Consider the following 14,006-nt stretch of genomic DNA (forward strand, 5'->3'; position numbering starts at 1 on the left):
ATACTTCCGTACTCATTATTAAATCTTGCTTCGTAATACATAATTTTATGTTTTTTGTAATCCAAAATTAAAATGAAATGATTAGCCCCAATAACAATATGTACATGCAAAAATAAAATACATTACTGAACTATGTTTGTATTTAATTTCTGCTATTATTTATGATATATGTAAATTTAAAATATAAAGCAATTATTTTTTTAACATTATTGCATTGATGAAATGGATTTTTGAATTCTGAAGGCCCTGTTTACTAAACTGCACTGTAGGTGCACGAAGAATTAGAGCGTGCTAATGATACAGACACCTATTATATTCCTATGGGTGTGTCTAGTGTTAGTGTGCAAAATGTTTGCGTGCCTACAGCACAGCTTAGTAAACAGGGCTCTAATTTTTTTTCTGTTCATACATTAGTTCTAAGTGTTAACAAGTAAAAGTGCCCCCATGGAACATAGGGCTCCGTTTACAAGCCAGCACTACCGATTAGCAGTGTGCTGAATGTGAAGAAGCCGATTCAGTTCCTATGGCTTCTTCGCATTCAGCCCACACTAATCGGTAGTGCTGCTTTATAAAAGAAGCCCATAGATTCTTAGCGCACACAGAACTATTATATCTGCTACATTTGTGAGGCTGTCTATGCTAGAATTTAAGTTTGGCATTGGGCACTTATGTCAAAGGGGCCTGTTAAATGAAGCAATTTCTCCGTACACAGAAAGTGAGTAGTTCTGACCCTTTAAGCCTGTGGAGAAAATGTTTAATACATAGGCCCATGATTTTCCTTATAGTTTCATATAGCTGCATTATGGTAACATAGTGAACAATTGTTATTACTCTGGCAAGTCTATAAACCACATCATATATACCTGGCTTGTCAAATCTAAAATAGGTTTTGATGTACTTTTAGTGCATATGTGCAAATACAAATGAAAGGAACACAAAGAGATAAAGAAAATAATTTTTGTGAATCTATTTTTTCTATGGGTGCTGGACAAATTAAGAGGATAAAGAATAGCTACTCTTAAGGTTTGCAAGATGAGACTGAAACTGATTTCGTTCTTGTATATTCCCGTTTCACACCGAAAGACATTAAATACAGTGCTAAACTCATGGTGCCAAATTTGTAGACTTAAAGCTGTGAATTTTTAATCTGTAGATGCAGTAATCTTCCATGAATGGTGCTAGCTTTGAGCGCTTGGTGGTGGTGGTGTTTTGTTTCCCATTAGCCTGTTTTTGAAGGTCCAAAGGTAGAAAATAAGTGGCCTGCTACAAGGAAATCTGCAGTATTTTGATTATACCATATGTAAACATTTTAATATTGGTCCTTAAACCAAAGACAGTCCCAAAGGGGATTAGAGCATAATCCTCTTTCTGTTTAGCTGTAGTGGATTAACTTCATATTCTCCGTGGTTGGTTTACTCCCTTAAGGCTAACAACAACAAAAAATCTCCTTAAATATACTGTGGGATAGGAACGTGGAATTCGATATTTTCATAGAACAAATAAATTAAAAAAATGATACTGTTGGAAGTTCATATTTCATTTTGTGTTATTCTAAAGGAGAAAAAAAAACTAACTTCTGGAGCTAAATGTTTCCTAAAAATAATAATTCTAGTCCATATAATAAAAATACTTTGACATCGTTCATTTAATAGCCGTCCCCCTTTCGCACTTGATTGTGTACAGTAGACCAAAATATAGCACAACAGACAATCCAGCGATAACATTTTTTAAAATTAACAATATATTAGTATAACTGAATCTATTTCATCATTTCTAACAACGTAATCGAATCACCCTTGCCTTCTGCCATACAGAACTGGTATTGATACGCATCCATATTTATAGGCTTTGATAAAATATAAGAAATGTTTCTTTCATTGTTGGAGATGTCAGTGCCATAGTGCCTCATTGATGTATGTGTTTTGCAGAATATCCGTTTTCTTTTCAAAATCAAGCTGTTTCGTTTTTTTAATATTAGAAGACTGTAAAACTATTTTAGAATCCAGTGCATAAAATTTCTGTTGTTAATATTGATAAAGATAGTGCTTGTGCAGAACTTAAATGGGCTGTTAAAAGGGCAAGTAGATCTGAGCGACAGGGTGCTGTTGTCTGGAACGATCCTTCTCTAAGTACAAGCAATAGGGTCCTTGGGAATAGAAACCCAAATCCAGTTGTAATCTTACAAGAGAATCGGGTATAATTACTTGAGCAATCTAGATTAAGATTGATGAGCCTTTAAAGTGGCGCTTCAGATCGATGGCCTTGCCTGTTCACACAATCTGGCATAAACTGACGGAGAGATGATGGAGGCGAGGGGTAAAAAACAGTCTCACCGTATGCGATGGAAAAGAGCTAACTATGGCCAAGAAAGGAATTCTTTTTAGGAGATGGAAAATATTAAATCGAAAGGATATTGAATCTGTCTGTATTAACTGGCCAACAATAGGGAGGCTGGTGAAGAAAGAACGTTGACACCCGTTTATGTTGTGGTAGTTTCCTATAAAACGCACTCTTAGTTACTACTACTACTACTTATCATTTCTTCACTCCTTTTCCTTTATTTTGCTACGAAAATGGCAACAATAAGGTCATTTCATGCCAGAATGGGAGGTATAGTGGTCACAAATTTTTTTGGTGTTAATTGCATCTTGAATAATTTAACGTGTTTAGAGCAAACATGGATGCTCTTTTCTTCCTAACACCCTGCCTACCCCCCTAAAATCGTAAACGTTTGCAGAGTCCAACAGAACACTTTGTAGAGCTAAAGGAGGCCGCTCTAACCTAAAGGCAGACAACAGAAAAATTCTGTGAAACACTGTTGTCTACCTCTCTACATTCAACTCTCTTTTCAGTTTTGGTTTTCATTTAATTCTGTAGCGTGTCTGTATTAAAGAAAAAACACAGTCCGTGGACCCCTTCAGCAAGGCGATTTTTTTGGACATAGATAATTGAACTCATTTTCTTTGCTGATTTATGTACCAACTTTCATCTTTCTCAAGATAACCCTAAGAAAAACTAGAAAACAAATGATTTTCTTGTGTTAAGGGTATGTAGCATTTTAGGTAAATATATTTTATTTTTCATTATGAAACTAATAGTGAACAAAGAGGTCCTAGGTTTCTAGTTAGGGTTTTTATATTCTTAACATAGTACATGACGACAAAGACCTGTATGGTCCATCCAGTTTGCCCAACAGACTGGATGTCCCGTACAGGTAGTCTCTATGCAGTATACTACACAGATTTCCACAGGATGCAAACATTAGTATGACATTTGCCTTTATTTTCCATTGGAAAAAGTACTTTGGTAATAAAAGTATTGCTGTATATCTTTTAAAGTGAATGATGTTGGATTGATATAAAAATTTAGTAGTTATATTATTAGAGTTCTGTAAACAAGTGAAGTGCTGTTGAGCTAGTCTATCGGAAATGAACATGTTTTATGAAAAATCAAATTGAGGTCGTTCTAGGTCTTTCCTCGTTGTCCCAGTGTTTTCCTATAAATAGTTCGGTGTTAATATGTGAATTTCAAAATTATGCCAGACTTAGAGGATCTTTTATTAAAGATTATTGCATGTTATCTGCCACAGGATCCATTTTATTCCTATGGGCCCCACGGCAGATAACATGGGCTAATCTTTGGTAACCAAACAAACAAAAAAAAAAACCTTAATTTCTTAGAGGAACTGGACTGCGATTGTGACATTACATTTCATCCTGTATATTATTGTGGTTAAGTAGATTATACTTTGAATTATGTTTTCTTTTTTTTTTTAGCAACTCTTTTTAGTACAGTTTTTAAAAAGTTTGCTAGTGGACCTAAAAAAGTGGATAGGGACACTGGCCTGTGGCCTTCCCTTGCACTAACTCTCTGTGTCTCTTGAAAGGTCCTGTGGTGCTCAGCACTCCAGCGCAGCTAATTGCCCCCGTGGTAGTGACCAAGGGCACCCTCTCCATAACCACCACTGAGATCTACTTCGAGGTGGATGAGGACGAAGCTGCCTTCAAAAAAATTGATCCCAAAGTGAGTACATAATGTGAAACTAGAGAAAAACCTACAATTCTGGGAACATTTTATCGGAAGAAGGAGGCTAGACTAAAGGGAAGCTTTTATATAATTATGCTATTATAACGTTTAACTGGTAACTGTGTTGAAATATGACTGAAGGTAGTAAGTGCCATTGTCTTATCTAACAGATTTTAAACCTTATTTACCTATTAATATGTGCAGTGGTTCCTTTTTTTTTTTTTTTAGGAATCTGAATGAAATTAATGCTGTGTAAATCCTCTACTATATTTGCCTACTTTTTGGCAATCGTTGTGAATGCTTTTGTGTGAACATGGATAGATTTAGCAAAAACAATAGCTTAAAAATCCTTCGAGGTATCACCTTTAATATACTACTTCATATGTGATGTTTTTTATTTCTTACAGTGGGTTTTACATAATCATGTGTTTCAACAAGTTATGTTTTTTGCATTTGAAAACCTAGCAATATTGTTAATCTTCCCTTTCTGATGCATCTGTTTATTTGTGTCTAACCATGTTGACATTAAATTAATGGTTCATGGCTAGATCTGTAAAGGGCTGGTTAACTAAAAATCTCAGAATTTTTTTTATAAGCATAACTACTATTTATTTATAATACCTGCACAAATTTGAATATGTTTTGATATTAACATTAAAATTAAGAATTTTAGATTAAGCAATGCTTTCCTTCCAAAACAATACTTAGATGTCTGTACAGAGCCTTGGGCAAATCTCTTCATAAAAGTGACTAATAAAGCCCAATAAATAAATAAATAAATACATTCATGTCTGTCCTACATCAATACTGCCATAATATTGTTCTGACCAAGTTCATTGCCAGCTTGAAATTCAGTGCATTTGCATAACTTCAAAAATCAGTTTTAAGGATAGAATCATTTCCTCATAAACCAATTAAACAAAAAGTCATTTAATTGTAAATAACATTAGTTCTGTATTGGATTTATGTAATTAAAATGCTTAAGGTACCAGTAGTTTTAGTCTTCTGAAGTTCTATTCACATATATGTTTTGGCGTGATTAGCCCCATCCCAAAAAGCTGGTATTATTTCTCGATTTGCCACTTACAGTGGTTGACCACAGAAATGTAGAAGAAAATATATCTTTATACCATTTTTAAATTTCTTATGTGCCTGTAGTTGAGGGATCGTTTTTGAAATATGTCTGGTACAATCCCTTGTTCTATCTGACAGTAATCTTTTGCTTTTTCTTAGTGATTTAAGGGAAAGGGTTGTTTGTCTGATTTCTTGAAAATGCAGCTACCCTTTTTTATTTCATAAATTAGTGGTGCTGTAGCGCAGAATTAATACTATTATATTTTTAATATTGAGCACTTTCTATCTTTTTAATCTGTGAATATTAATTTATTATATTCTTTGCTTAGAACTTCAACTATGTCAGAAGTCAGTCCTCTCTCATTTGGTTAGTATTTTGTTTTATGTTGTGTGTGTTCACGCCTACTGAGTACTTATAGCCCTGCAACAATGCGCTAAATAATCTCGGCCGAAGTAGATTAATATCAGAAGGTTATGAGAAGCTTTGTACTATTATTACTCCATAGGATACTGACAGAATTGGTGATGGTCCTTAGCAAAATAATATCCTTGTGTACATTTTTCCTGTGTTCTCTAACAGGGGACTGTGTTACGATCTTAAAACCTCCCATAGAACAACTGTGTAGTGTTAGTAATACCTTGAGTAAAGAGGCGGGATTATTTTTCATATCATGAGTTTCAAAAGGAAAACTTGGTTCTGTATTGAAACGCATAACAATTTATTTTACTTCATTTATTAGCTTGTAATTAAATAAAATCGCCAACAGATTAAAATCTAAGTCACAAAATCCAGTGTATTTCAAGTGCATTTTGAAATATATAATTCCATTCAAGCGTTATCAATATAAGCAAAATCAATATTTTTAATATATTTAAATAACATTTCAAGTATATTTATGGAATGTTAGAAATAGAACAAGCAATATCTTTGAAACATAAAATGTAAACTTTTAATTTAGACACTTTAAAAGACAATTAACAAATGTACCGTGTGAAAAATCTACCTTTTAACGGTATCTTCTTTAGCAGAAAAAGTCTTGAAGTATCCAAAATGGAAATTTAAACTTTTCTTCACCAAATCACAAAACACCAACATCCAACAATTTCAAAGACAATGTGAGATCACACTATTTGTTACAAATCAAAATGTACATAGAATTTTGCTCAAGTGGCATATCCATAGAGCTTTCACTCAAAAGATCTGTTTACAAAAAAAAATGACTTATTTATTATAATCCACTGTTTGTAGGTAGACTGATGCACAATCTTTAAATTACAGACGATTTATTTCCAGATGTTAAACATTTTTCCGGAGGAAAGTAAATGTTTTGAATGCCAGAATTTGTAATAGTTGTCAATTTGGAGAGGGAGGTACTGATTAAACGCTGTGTTCTTTTAAAACAAACATGGTTTGCTTTTTAAAATAGGGTCAGTTGATAAATTTCTAACAAGAAGCTGAAACTTCGTGAATTTCCACAAACCTTTTTAGCACGTTTGTCCTCTAAAGTTTTTCTAAACTTTTCGGATTGGTAAGAATTTCTCTAGCTAGTCGCCATGTCTGTTTGGCTGCATTTTCCAGAGCGGAATGGGGTTTGCCCTGAAATAGATCTAAATTTGGTAAAAAGTAGTGTGGGCATCTCCTACACTGAAGGCAGGAAATTAACTGCAGTAAAATCCCATTCAGGCGGTCGCCTAAGCAAGACTCGTCCCAGTCTGACTCTCTGGGATGCTTCTCACACTCATAGGAAACCAGAGTTTTCATATGATAATTATTGAGGGGCTGTCCTGGTAGTTCAAGATGACGATCCCGTAAAGTTTTGAGAATTGAAAGACATTTTTTCCTGCATCCGCCCATCTGTAGTCTGTTTTCAGCTTCTGCAAACTGCAAGACCCAGGCATCGCTTTCGGCTGAGCTCTGTTTGCCTGCTAGAGAGTGGCACTCTTTGGATAATAGGTTAAATCCTTCAGCTTTAACCTCTGCTACTCGGTTAGGTCCTGGCCAGGGGATGTGAGGAAGCGGCCAGTGGGCAGCGCTCCTTGGCCAAATCCCTGTGCATTTAAACGCTGGCGTAATCTGCACGACATATCTGTCTCTGATTCTCAGTTTCACTTCACTGGTGTCTGCTACCATCTTTACCACATCTCTGTAACTACATTTATCCACTGCTTGAGCAACCAGAGTTTGAAATCTGGACCTTATCTTGCGAGCAGAGAGGTAACCAGAAGCCGTGATAAACTCCACCCAAAGAGACATGCTCCTTTTCCTGCCATCGCTTAACTTTAACACGGCGCAGCCAGGCAAAGAGCCGTCATCCACAAAGTTGAACACTCCCATTTGGTTCAGGTAGAGAACCACTTCAAATTCAGTGGGAGAAATGACTTCCAACCCCTCATAGCGGTTATCCATCTCATTCAAAGAACTGATGAATCGGGGCTCCTGCACCTCTACTTCCTTCAGTACGTCAGAGACTACTTTGCAGACTTCTCTTATAGTTTTTGCAATAGCCGCTTTCCTCGATTGGCACTTTTCGTTATAGTATTTATTGAGATGGTAGACCAGCTTGGCCTGGGCCGCAATCATATTGGGGCAGAGATCCGGATTGTAGACCGGAGTCTCACAGTATGCCGAGGGATCCAATGCGGCTGGTGAGACTGGAGCCAACTTCGGAGGAAAATAGGTTGCAGCCCTTCAGGTGCAAGTGGAGTGACTTAATGCGTTTCTCTTCTTTAAGTCTTTTGAACTCAGCTGTATGAAAATGAACTGTTTTGGTTTAGTCTGTCTTAGGTTCCTTCGGAGAAACAAAAGAATAAAAATCACTCTTTTCACCAGCATAAAAAAAAAAAAGTTGAGAACTAGGAACGCAGTCAGTTTTCTAGTTGTCCGAAATAAATCATCTTCCTATTTATTTATGATTTCTGTGATCTGTGTAGGCCGAGCTGTTAGTCAGACTGCGGAAAGCGTGGCGTGCCTGCCGGCTGAGTGTGTGTATGTGTTAGAGGAAGAGGCTGCTGTTTGGTTTGTATACGAGCCCAGATGCACTCGTGTGGAAATGATGAAGGCTGGGCCAGGCAGGCGAGCGGCCAATCGCCATCGGGCTCGTCACTGCCTTCAACTCATTAATCCTCTTCTTGTATATACACAAACTAAAGGTAGCGAGCTGCCAGAAACTACCCAAGCCACCTATACGTTTGGAAATCGAAGGAGAATTTCTCGGTTTACAGTGCAACTTGAAGTATATTGACGTTTCGAAAGGACTTGGCAAAACATGTTCTTCTGTGTTATAATCTTATTTGTCTGTTTAAAACTGAGCTGTGAATTCAGGTGTATTAATAGACATCAATCAGCTGGTGATTTCGGTTGGTATTTTTTACATTAGAGAGAAGTAAGTTCATTAGATGACACTTGGCATCAAATCATGCTTTTGTTTTGGCCGATACTTATCGGTAAAGCTGTAGTTTTGTGAAATGGCCAAGGGTATATCTAGGGAAAACGCTATCCCACTTTGGCGTTTGCTAGAAAAACGAACTAATTTAACCATTTTCATAACCCGTTTTGGGAAGGTTGCAGAAAGCAGGGAACAGAGCAATACTATCAGAAAGGTACTTAATTTTTCAACGTCATAAATATGTGTCAGCTGAAGGAAATCTGGGAAGTATAAACTGTTAAACAAAACTGACAGTTTCTTTACAGATGATACAGCTTCCGAAGTCAAATAGTAGGTATTTAGTATAAAAATGTGCGCTGCAGTTTTTAAAATCTCGTGCCTAGTCTTAAATGCTGCACACTTGTTGCAACGATATATATTTGAGGGGTTCCCCTGATATACTTTAAAAATAACTTCTGTAGATATTCTTAGTCTGTTTTAGTAAGGGGCATTAAGGGCTATACATGTCCTGAGAGAAAATTCACCTGACAGTTGGATAATATGATCTGAGCTCTGTTTTTCCTGTTTCGGTTCTAGGTGATGAAAAGAAATTACATTTTTTAAAATCATCTGTTAAACTATAGGAACACTTATTGCCCAAGCTTTTTGGTCTGGAGAGCCAAATATGCCTTCTTTTGTTCATGTATCTGAGTGTATATTCCGCCAATTTAAGAAACAATCCCAGTTCTAGGCACATTACAATATAAGACACATATTTTATGTATGGTTTACAACTTCTATCACATGAATATTATCACTAATGCAAATGGTTTAGTGGTTCATTTGCCTTTTAGTGAATAATTTATTTTACTGATGTGGTTTTTTTTCATAGTAAATAATGTACAATGTATTATTGCTTTTAATACTGTTTAGCATAAAAAACTGATATGTAGAGGAATATGGCCAGGAGGCATATTTTCAAAGCACTTTGGGAGGCTAAGTTCCATAGGTTTCTATGGAACTTTGGGAGGCTAAGTGCTTTGAAAATGAGCTTGCAGGGCTTCACTCATGTTGCAAACATCAAGCCGCCAAATTAACAATTACTTGAAAACCTTTGGATTATAACGCAAAGAGATACTTGTCATCATTTTACCTTTTAGACTTAATGAAATGTGTAAATTAAAATAATGACACTTTATTTTTTAAAAATTACACTCGGGCACTGGCCTTCTGTGTTTAAAATCCTTTTGTTAGTGCAGTCTCATGTAATTTTAGACACCTGTGGGAAATCTGAACATCTTATCTACATCCTTCTGCCTCCCATTCCGTGAGGGAAATGAGAGGCGCGAGCCTCTTGGTCTTAAATCCCGTCTGAAGGGCGAGTTTTGCTAGGGCCGTGCTTTTAGAACTTCGCGCTCTTTTTTTATTGCAGCTTTTCAGGAGTGCTCCGTGTTGGGAGTACAGTGACAGAGTGACTCCAGAGGCACATAGGCTAAGCGCTTTTTCACGGTTTGTGCCTTTAGGCAATATGCACAGTACATCTGGTCAGAAAGCTCACGCTTCTCACTCCCATCTTAAATAGTCGTGAAAAAACAGATCAGTCCTGCTCATCTGTACTTATAATACTGTATTTTACACATCTGTGTATTTTTTTTCTTTCCCTTCAGTCGGTTTGCTTGTAAACGACCCAATTAAATCCAACTATGGAAAAAACAGTATTTCCTGTAATGAAACTATTACAGCTCTTTATAATTTAGAGCTTGATGTGAATACATTGAAATAATGTTATTGAAAACTGAAATACCCATAAAATTAGTATAAACAACAAGCTTGGGGTTTGTTTTCCAGAAGACACTGTTAGGTGTCTGTGATTAAAGCTATGATATTACGTTCCTACATGTACAAACTATGGGACATCACTCACAGATTTTGGAAAGCACAGTGATTCCTCAAATATATACATACAATTCTGATTTGCCAAATAAATCTCTAAATCTATTTGTTGTCTAGTTAAAATTAATAGGGCTTTAGCATTTTCATAATTGTTAAGAAATGTTTTCAAATGAAATAGAGACTTTACAGCAATGACTTCATTAGAGCATAAATACTTTATTTGCAGATTCATTTCTTTAAAGGTATAATGTAAACCTCTTATTTATTTTAGACACAACATTTTAAAAGTAAGTTAAATTTTACTGTAAACTTTCCTATCTTTGCTTGAATGTCTTTTTACAATATAAATTGTTCAGATAGAAATGCTTGGATTTCTTGAGTGATAAAAATATTAAGACTATAATTCTTGATTGTTTATACAGATTTACTGCCTAAATAATTTAAATGTTATGTGAAGAATTATTCAGAATACACTTAAAGCTCTATTTTATAAAGGCTATTTTATAAAGGCCCTTTGGTATCTGAAAGCCTGTTTTGAAAATAGAGCTGTTACTCATTCTGTATGATATGCAACATTTCTGTTCAATTTAGGGTAAAAAAGAGGTTGCATTCTAGAAACAGCTGTCATATTTCTATAATTTTAAACTTGTGATCATTTCATACTGTATGCAAATAGATTTATTGATGGATTGTTGTAATCTATGAAATTTTGAAAATTACTGCATCAAGGGAAAGGAACACTTGAATTAATAAATCTGTAACTTTGAAATGGTTTTAAATTATAACAGAGTCAACATTTTTGACATGAACTAATAACTGGAGTGTTACATATAATTGCGTAAAATAGATCCAAACCAAGAGCAGTGAAAAAAGTTGTACCTTAAATATGGATTCACATATTTGTTAGACTGTCATTTGTTAGCCTTTTGCCAAAGAAGAATTTTAATGTGTTTAGAAATGACTGTGATTTTCTTCACACTTATAGTGTGTATGGAAAATGATAAAACATCATTGTTTTGATTTCACATCTAAGAATATTTAAAACAGAATGAATTCAGTTTAAATGTTTTTTGTCAAGTCATAAATCAATAATTTCTGTACTTAAGCTGCTGAATTGTTTTTTTTTTTTTTTTACAAATGCAAAGTTTCAAGTACAGAAGTCTCATATTATCCAGAAAAATATACATTACCTGATACATTTCTGATTAAGAGAGTAATAGCACAAAGATCAAATGTTTTATTCTATAAAACAAGGGTGAGGTTTACTAGCATGTTTAACTGTTGTATAACATAGGCCTCATTATTATAAGTGGGACCTTTTTACTAATAACAGTCATTAAATAACACGTTAATGCATTAATGCAGATTAATAAATCTAGTTCCTAACTTAAATTATCAGCTCATAATTTTTCTCCAGCATAACCCTTTCATGTGGAAAACTATGATTTGTTACATGAGAACACTTATGAAATAACATAATCCCCCTCATTCTGTAACAGATTGCCTAAAATACACACCATTTGCACACTTTAATTATAGAATGCTGATATTTATGCACATTAAGGATGAGATTCTGTAAAAGGCACTCAGATTTGGACACCGAAAAAAATTAGCACTAAGCGCTATTCTATAAACGCACTTCAAGTTGGGCGCCGTTTATAGAATAACACATAGCACCAGAATCCACACCGTTTTGGGTGTGAGGATTCATTCCAACAGAAACCTGGTATAAATACTCTTTCCTATATTACATGCAGATTTACCATATTCTGTAACACAGCATGCAAATTTTAGGAACACCCATTATCCACTCATGTCCTTCCCATGGCCATGCCCCTTTTTCAGAGCCACATGGAAAATTTATGCATGCATCTTTATAGAATCCCAATGAGAAAGATGCACGCATAAATTCTAATTGTTGCCAGTTAGCACCCAATTATTGATAATTCATAATTAGTGGTTTTAATTGGCTCATTCAATTAAATTGGATGCACACAGAATTTTGAGTACCATATATACAAATTTGGGTGGTAAGCATACACTTATGCGCATAAATCAAGTAGCATATCTAACCACTATTCTGTAATTATGCACTAAAATGGCTTAGAGTGGAGTGGCCTAGTGGTTAGGGTGGTGGACTTTGGTCCTGGGGAACTGAGGAACTGAGTTCGATTCCCGGCACAGGCAGCTCCTTGTGACTCTGGGCAAGTCACTTAACCCTCCATTGCCCCATGTAAGCTACATTGAGCCTGCCATGAGTGGGATAGCGCGGGGTACAAATGTAACAAAAAAAAAAAATTATATGGAGGTGTTCACCAGAGAGTAGCATTATTGTGTCATATATAATAGAAAATCCAAAATGGAGAGACAATATGATTTCAAAATTGGTCAATCCTACAAAAATAAAAAAGATTGGATGTCTTAAAACAAATGCCTCCACCAAGAAATATATATGGCTAGAGTTTTTTTTATTATTTTATGTTTTTTCTTGAAAAGAGAGTTCAGTATAGGCTGTACATACAGCCGAGCATATCTTTCAGTGAGTCTAGCCGCTGCTCACTTTTAAGCTCTATACATCATGTAGTACTCTCTTAATTCAAGCCCCCAATATTTTTGTGAGTGAAAATTAAATTGTGTAAAATCCCACTCCTATCTATAAATCTATTTTTTAATATAATGTTTTTTTGTTCTAAGACATTCAGTACAAAAGTAGACCCTCAATAAAGAAGAAAAAATCCTGGGCCTTCTCTTCCCCAGAAATTCAAATTTGGTCTTCCTTCAAAGAGCACAAACTTAATGAGATAAAATAAGCACCGGAAAGTATGAAAAAGGACAGAAGTAAAACTTAGCTTTCCAGTTTAGTTGAGTTTTCACTGTCCATTCCTCTACGTCCGACAGAAATTTCTATTTCAGGTCCTTCCTCAGGGACGCCAGTGCCACCTTCAGTTGGGTCTGTTGACTGTAAGTTCTTCACTGCGTGGCCGCAAGAATCCTTAAATAGGAAAAAAATAGGACCATCATGCATTTGGAACATCTGACGTCACCATGTTATAAACGCCCAGCAAATCAAATGGTAGCATTCCATTCGATTCCTTCATTTAATCCACATGGTGCAATTAAGCTCAAAGATCCAATACTGCTCTCGTAGTGCTAAATAAGCTTCCCGATCTCCCTGATAATTGGAATGTATTTGTTCTGTTATCAGCCATTACATTTCAGAGAAGCTATGATCAAACTCTATGCAATGGCTGACCATAGGAGCTGTCAATACTTTCTTCTTCAGTCTGCTCCTATGTTCATTCAAACGTTGTCTAATTGTTCTACTTGTACGTTCCACATATATTTTCAAACAAGGACAAACAATTACATAAACAACATCCCTAGATGAGCAGTCTGTATTTGATCTGAGTTGATAATTTTGAGAGTAAAGAAGGGGTGTTGCCATGTATTACAGGTTAATGACATCGGACAAGCCATACAGGATTCACAAGGTTTGTGACCATTTATACGAGTGGTATCCTGTGTTAATTCAGCTTTAAAACTAGAGGATACTAGACGATTTGATAAATTCCTCCCCCTTGTAAATGTTACACAGGGACCTGCTTGAAATATTTCATGTAACTGAAGAACATGCCAATGTCTGTAAAT

The 14,006-nt window shown here is 35.5% G+C and overlaps 2 protein-coding genes across 2 annotated transcripts in view; one reads left to right on the top strand and one right to left on the bottom strand.

Annotated features, from left to right (window-relative positions):
* Positions 1-14,006, top strand: part of NBEA (neurobeachin) — a 1,994,973-nt gene that overhangs the window by 1,514,648 nt on the left and 466,319 nt on the right. The window contains 1 exon segment of the mRNA XM_030200381.1: positions 3,887-4,023. Coding sequence (XP_030056241.1) covers positions 3,887-4,023 — 137 coding nt within the window.
* MAB21L1 (mab-21 like 1) lies at positions 6,093-8,053 on the bottom strand. The gene has a single exon (XM_030200379.1). The coding sequence runs from the start codon at positions 7,679-7,681 to the stop codon at positions 6,602-6,604; it is 1,080 nt and encodes a 359-aa protein (XP_030056239.1). The 5' UTR covers positions 7,682-8,053; the 3' UTR covers positions 6,093-6,601.

The sequence above is a fragment of the Microcaecilia unicolor genome, chromosome 4, assembly GCF_901765095.1.
Source record: "Microcaecilia unicolor chromosome 4, aMicUni1.1, whole genome shotgun sequence".
NCBI classification, from domain to species: domain Eukaryota; kingdom Metazoa; phylum Chordata; class Amphibia; order Gymnophiona; family Siphonopidae; genus Microcaecilia; species Microcaecilia unicolor.

What these genes read in the sequence shown, in the direction of transcription:
- MAB21L1 (XM_030200379.1), bottom strand. Translation starts at nt 7,681, where the DNA reads ATGATTGCGGCCCAGGCCAAGCTGGTCTACCATCTCAATAAATACTAT.